At 37.7% G+C, this 7,403-nt stretch overlaps 1 protein-coding gene across 1 annotated transcript in view; it reads left to right on the top strand.

Moving 5' to 3' along the window:
• The window catches only part of UROC1 (urocanate hydratase 1), a 44,132-nt gene that overhangs the window by 15,729 nt on the left and 21,000 nt on the right, over positions 1-7,403 (top strand). Inside the window, exons 6-11 of the mRNA XM_009889888.1 lie at positions 2-28; positions 671-732; positions 1,741-1,807; positions 2,401-2,544; positions 6,259-6,347; positions 6,828-6,890. Coding sequence (XP_009888190.1) covers positions 2-28; positions 671-732; positions 1,741-1,807; positions 2,401-2,544; positions 6,259-6,347; positions 6,828-6,890 — 452 coding nt within the window. The remainder of the gene's footprint in view (position 1; positions 29-670; positions 733-1,740; positions 1,808-2,400; positions 2,545-6,258; positions 6,348-6,827; positions 6,891-7,403) is intronic.

Below are 7,403 nucleotides of genomic sequence, written 5' to 3'. Positions count from 1 at the left end.
TCCTCGATTAATCATTACTAATGGTATGGTAGGTATTAGTATCTTGTTTTGTCTTTTTTTCTCCTCTTCTGTTTAGTTTTCAAGTATTTGCTGAATTAAAATATTATTTATGCTACCTGAACTTCCAACAGCGCGCAGGAGAATCTGGGGTCCAAATTCTGCAGCATTTATTCCAGTACAGTTGCTCTCACCTCAAGTGTGCTGATATGCAGTGATGGAGAGAACAACCTTCTCCTTATGAGACGACTTCTGTTCTAACTGAGCCTGAGCTGTACGTGTTCTTGACCAAAACAGTTCAGCTAGGCTGAGTTTGGAAGATTTAAAAGCCCTCAATAGACAGATGACTATTCATCAGATGCTCAAATATCTGGATTGCTTTGCTTGGAAGAAAAGCTGGACAAGTGAACATACTGGTTCATTGCCAGCCTTTTGAGACATTCAATATCTATTTCTCTGCAGGCTAGTTTTGTGGCTAGAGAACTGTTTTCCTTAAAATTTGCATGACAGTCACACTGCCAGAAAGACCAGACATTTTTTTTTCTAATACTAGAATGCATAGAATAAAACACTGGAATTTTTTTCTATGTGTGTGACATAAAGAAATGTATGCTCTTAAAAAGATGTGCTTAAATCTCTAATTTGCGTATCTGGGTTTTCTTTTGATTGTTAGGTGATTCCCAACTATTCCACCAGAGATGAATATGAGAAGATGTTTGCTCTGGGAGTAACAATGTAAGAAGATACCTCACCATTAAAACATATCAAATAGTTAACTAAAATGTAATTCAGACATCAAGCAGTGGCTGGTTACAATTTCTAATGTAGAGGGATTTCAACTGTGCTGCACAAAGTCATGATGCTACAAAGCATTAATGCACACTTAAGTGGAATTACTTAGGAGTTTGAGTTATGTTCAGCCACATATATAAGGATGTAATTGAGGTCTGCTAGGAATTAGTATTAGGTTTATGTGTGGGACTTGGCTGAATTACAGTCTGAAGCCTTAATCATAACCTACTTACAGCACTGGCTGGTTCCACTTTGCAGTGGTTGTTTTGCAATCTACAGAAAACACAAATTATGAAACATTCCTTTGCACTAAGAGAAAGCTTTGAAGTAGAAAGTTATCATTTTTTATATTTTTTGAATGATTATTTACCTACTCTTTTACTGCTCATCTAGTTGATGAGCAGGATTATTATTCTGTTTTGTACCATGGCGAGAATAAATTAAAACCACTAGAGAGCTGAGTGTGTACAGATAAAGGAGCTGGAAGAATGGGCATGAATAGAGAATGTCCATGAATAGAGAATTGCCACTTTCCTGGGAATTTCATAGGTATATGGACAACTATTCTGGGCTAGCAACTTCGAAAGTGACTATGTGACTTAGAAGCATGAGTGCCACTGGAAACCAATGGCATAAAATGCCAACAATGTGAAAAGGAGTGTCCTTGTGTCCTAGTCACTATGCTAAATACCAGAACAAGTTTACACTCAGTTTTTTGATCCATCCTTTTTTTTAACTCAATTTTAAGAGCTAAATGATCCTCTGAAAACATGTTGGTGCATTGCTAATGAAGAAACTCCATTAAGTTATGAATTTGATAATAGCAGATCTTTAACAATGAATGGAAGCACAGACATTTTTTTTGTTATAATAGAAACATACATAGACATGTAGAGAATTCATTCCAGCCTGAGTAACGTGTGGTACAATTGTGTTTGTTGCTATTGCTAGGTATGGTCAGATGACTGCAGGGAGCTACTGCTACATTGGGCCTCAGGGAATAGTCCATGGGACTGTGGTAAGAAACTGGGGAATGGTCTATTTGTCGGTACCTTTTGGAGGAGGGTATCTCCCGCAGTCACTGGTGACTGGAGTGGATTGGATTGCTGCAAGAGGATGTTGTGGCTACCAGAGAAATTCTCATTACTGGCTTCTTAAAAAAATCAGTGTCCTTCCACTCAGATAGTCCTGGGCATCTTATCCAGAACACAGACCTGAAGGAATCTGCAGTCAAGGTCTCAATCTGAGCTCATATCTAGCTACAATAACTGAAGTAGGAATTGACCAAATCTGTTAGATGAAAACATTTTCTTAGCTGTTTTCCTCAGCTGTCCTTTGCAGCCGTCCTGAATAAGTTTCTATACCCCAAGAGCAGCATGTTGGGAAACACTTATTATTCCATCCTATTTCATGGTGAGAGAAATAGACATAATCAGGACAGATGGTTTCATAACATCAGTTTAAGACATGTTTCCTTCTTAAAAGATTAAAACAGTTTCATGGTCCCAATGACCCCCAAGTTTCAACCTCTGTTTGCACAGGGGACAGATCTTTAAATTTCAGGTACTCTAGGAAAACCAGCTCCTGACAACTGCTGTATTGTGTGTGCAGCTCACAGTGCTCAATGCAGGCCGTCGCTACTTGAAGGCAGAAGACCTGTCCGGAAAGGTGTTTGTTACTTCTGGTCTTGGAGGGATGAGTGGGGCTCAAGCAAAGGCTGCAGTCATTGCTGGGTGCGTGGGGATCATTGCAGAGGTGAGAGCAATGCTTCTTTCATTTTGTCATCTCTTGTTCATGTGCTGAATCAGAACCCTCATTCTCTTGATCTGACACGTTCCTCAAGTAACCCTGACAAGCTAAAGTCATGTAAAGATACTCTTTTCTAAGATCTGTCTGTGCTTTTCATTGCTGAGCATTTTTCACTGCTATTTCGCCCTCTATTTGTTCACTCACTGGATCAGACTGTGAGGATATGGACTGCAACTTCTTAGGATTCCTTCACAAATAGTGCAGAATGATGCTGTCAGATGAGCCTTTCTCAGTGCTTGAGCTACCCTCATTTCATGTGTGAAAGGGTGTAACTTCCACAAGCAATTCCCATGGGAACCACACCCTCTTATGCTACAAAAAGTCTGTTAAAAAGGTGTTAGTTACATTATGATTAATCTTTAATGCCTCTGGCACCCTTATCAGGTGCAACGGAAAGTACCTGTTAAAAATGTTGGTATGATTCACTCATCAAGGTTGAGACTAATGAAGTTGCTTGGTGGTGTGATTCGTTGAAGTCAATGGGATTTTGTAAAACTGGGAATTTTAAAGTTGGCTTCAGTATGAAGATGGTGAGGATAACTACAAGCACTTATGTCTACAAGTTTGTAGACAAAGAAGGTAATTTCTGTTAAGGGAAAATGCTGATAGAGGAGAAATTCTGTAGTGGCATTTTCCCTGTTCCCTGAAGCTCACCCACAGCATTTATTCTTTGTAGAGAGTCTTTCATCCTGACGTAATGTTTCTCTGTTCCAAATATATTAAAATAGCCCAGCTATTTCCTCCCATAAACAAAGAGAATCTAATAACCATCTGTGAATCAAAGACTGCTAATGTCCAAGCAATCAGTAAAGTGTATGATAGGATCCACTGGATCCACAGATATCTCTAAGTATCTCATATAATGCAGAACACCAACATCATAATCTTGATTAAGTATATATGCCTGCAAGTTTTGACTGAAATACATTTTCATATAGAAAAGTATCAGGTTCTCCTAATACATGCAATTTTCAGCTATTATGCTTATCACAGGGTTCTGTTCTGACAAATCAGATGGAAGGATGGCCTACAAAAAACACTGCAACAATTTTTAACAGAAAATGTTGCTCTACAGTTCTGTGAAAATGGGAGTGAATATCTTTAATGATATTGACTATTGACAAACAAACATTTCCATGCATTTCTCTCCTCATGACTACCTTTGAATTCAATACACTTGGGAAACACTCTTGGTGGAGCAGATACAGGACCGACCAAAATGTATTGAGCTCTTTTGACTATCTGCAGTTAATGAGCTCTTGTTACTGTTCCAGAGGAAAAGAGATTTTTGAGAAGTAAGCTCCAGTCAGAGCTCACAGGCGTGGGAGTTTAGCCTTCTCGGCCAAAGTCATTTATGGAGAGAATTAGCTGGCACACCTCTGCTGTGGGCATGTCACTTGCTGCAATGAAAAGGATAAGAATACTGCAATCTGACCAATGGCAATTATAAATAAACTTCAAAACATAATGGGTCAGACTGCCCACGTGGCATGCAGTAAATGTGACCTGCTCTAACTCAGGTCTTATTCATGGAAGGTTAGAGTTTCATCTGTTTTACAATGACGGTGCAAAAGTGGTTTTGTTAGTACATGAGTTTTGTGTGTATTTGAGATCTCATCAGGTACTCCCTGCAGATGAAATAAATTTATTGAATTTGTTGTTGAATAAATTGTCTTTATTCAGACTTCTAATCTGTCATCATAATCTTTCAAATGCTAGAATACAAAAGAAAGATTCCAGTGAATGCGATTCACAGCAGTCCTTTGTCCTTTTCATCTCTACGGCTACAGATGATTTTGTTCAGGAGACTGAATATCGCCTGGTTTTTATCTCCTGTGGGATGATCCTTGTCGGAAATGAGTCTCAGGAGCACATGTGGACAGCTATATATATGTACATTTTATTTATTTAAGGAACTATTTATGCAAATGACATTGAATTGTGCAAGAGATGTCATTTTGTCAGCCAGGGCTTCTGAAACTCAGACAGAAGGGATTAATGGTGCAAGTCTTTTACCTCTTCTGTTTGACACGAAGCAGATGATTGTAATTTTATGAAATAATTGTGCGGAGGGCCAGACTATCTCCTCTAAGCTCTCTAGGGCTACACTGGAGGTGACATTAGCTCATCATGTTTGTGCAATTTTTTTAAACTACTGCGATGCTGATCAAAAAATGAGCATAGTTTAGAAAATGTGGTTCAAAGTAAGCTGATTTTTCTTGACTATGCTAGTAAGCCTGTGAAAGACTAAGACTGTCAGAGAGGGCTGAAGTAAAATATGTAGGATGTGGTAACAGATTTAAGTAGATCTGATCTGTTTTATACTGAGCTTTAAATGAAACCAATTCCTGTAATTCATACAAACCATTTAGTATCTTTCTTCCTGTGCTGATTTAAATAACTCCCAAAGAAGCTGTCCCCCATGGCACCTGACTTTATTGAATAATTCCATTGGCACTGACACTGATATTATCATAATCTGTGGTTTTGGAAGGATAGTCTTTATTACTGATGTGGGAAATGATGGAAGGTTTCTTGTGCTAAGAATAATTAGGAAAGAAAAGGTTTCCTGGTGCTCAAGCAACTCCTGAATACAGAACTTAATTTACATATAAATACTTTGTTAATGAGAAAAAATAGAATGAATTATAGAGAAGTAAAAATGCTTTAATGAAGTACTAAAAGATACTCAAGTTGTGTTCTTACGCACACAGCCCACCGTGGGTGTTTAAATCTGTTGCTACCCCAGAAAATTGGCTTGAATTAATTTTGCAACTTGCTTTGTGCCACTGATAGCTCATTATAAAAGTATTAATGATGTGCAAGTTTATACATTGAACCATTAATACAGAATCTGTGCCAAAGCCTCCACAGTTTGTCTATCCATTTATATTTTTATCCAGCTGTCTCCTATGCATATACACACTGACACACGCAGAAGCTGAGCCCAGAAGACAGTACAGATCTGGGACTGAGCTTGTTTGGAGTTTCAAAGAGCTCAAGAGGGAATTAAAAATGTAGTTTTGTTTTGATCCATTCCATTTTTCAGAGGCACGAGCCAGCTGAGACAAGAAAATGCTTTCCTCTTTTCTTTTCCATATTTGGTTGAAATTTTCAACCAGCAGTCAAAGAACAAAAGTGAGGGTCAATTTTATTCAGCAAACCATTGCTTCATCCTGGGCAGTCTGGCAGAAATGTTGATCTCTGAGCTGATGGAAGAAAATATTTCTTTAATTAAATAGAAATTTTATTTTCACAGAAAATATCCAGATTTGAAAAATAAATTGGAAACATTTTGGCTTTCATTTTTCTAATGTAATCACAAAAGGAAACAATAAGAATAATTAAAATTGGCAGAAAAAATTAACCGTTGTACAATTGTAATAATTTTCAGTTTGTAAAATATTTTGGGAAGTGATGTATCAAAAAGCCTTTTTTCTTGCTTTGAGCCTGGAGTAAAAGAGAAGAGAAAGTGTAAAAAAAAAAAAAAATCAGAGGAAAAATAAGTATTTGAACAATCACTCCATATTCTTAAGGCCAAGGCAGAGCTATTCCCTTTATCTAGTTGCTACTCTTTCTGGCAGGCTAATTGAAAAACTAAAGGTAAAAGTGACTGGGTAGGGGAAACAGGAGTTTTAAGACCTCTGCTATTTTTCTTAGGTCGATGAAGCAGCACTTTTGAAACGTCACAAGCAGGGATGGCTGATGGAAATCTCTAACAACCTGGACCATTGCATTGCTCGCCTTAGGTATGACTTGTAACATAATTCAGTGGGTTTATCTCTGCTTCCTAATCCGCACTTTGCATCTTTCTGCATTGTGACATTTTAGTGTGCTTATAGAAGGAGTTGAGGGACACACCTTCTTATTCCAGGTCTGCTTCTGAATGTGAATCCATCCTTCCAAACAGCAGCAGTCATTATTAGTGACTACCAACACATACTGCAAACCACTACCAATGCTTCATATCATTTATATATGTTAAATGTGTCTTCATTCAGTTTCATGAATATGCATAGAGCAATTACAAATAATGTTACACTTGCATCCCTCAAGCTTTCTGGAATCAGCGATTAACAATTACATAAAGCTTGAAAGATCTGTTGCCTAGATGAGTGTTGGAAACTGTGTAGACTTTTTTTGCTGGGTTTGACTCAGTGGTTTGTACATTGCAAGATGGAATTACATGAGGTGCATTTTCTTCAACCAATCTTTTTAATCTATTCTAGAGATGCAAGAAAGAATAAAATTGCCCTTAGTTTGGGCTACCATGGGAATGTAGTAGATCTATGGTAAGTAGCACATATGCATAATGGATATATTATTGCTCTTGCTTGTTAGTCAACCTGGAATTAGTTCCCAAACTTGGAAGAGAAGAGTCATTAAACCTAGTGCTGAGTTCATTACTCTAGATGCTCATGAAAAACTGTATTGTCAAAAGTGGGGTCTTCATCCTTGAGTTCTAGTTCCCAGTTGCTTCCCATGTACCTTCTCCTTTCCTTATGGAACAATGACTTTCTTAAGGAAATAAATCCTTGAGATTCTTCCTTGGATGAAGAAAGAATTTATCCCTTTCCTCCTAACCTCTCATGAATTGGATAGTAAGAAAATATCTTTGACTTCAGTGAAGAATGGAAATAGAGGTATTGATTGAATAAAAATAATCAGATGATGGATAGAAATTCTGGCACTCTCGAGGCTCTATCCAATGGTAAATCTTGCTGTCACACCATATACCAAGTTTTGAGACCGACCAATAAGACTGGTATGTCATACTGGTATCTGACTTATCTATCAGCATTCCT

Source organism: Charadrius vociferus, unplaced genomic scaffold (assembly GCF_000708025.1).
Source record: "Charadrius vociferus isolate BGI_N301 unplaced genomic scaffold, ASM70802v2 scaffold257, whole genome shotgun sequence".
Taxonomy (NCBI): domain Eukaryota; kingdom Metazoa; phylum Chordata; class Aves; order Charadriiformes; family Charadriidae; genus Charadrius; species Charadrius vociferus.
This window is presented reverse-complemented; position numbering and strand designations above follow the sequence as displayed.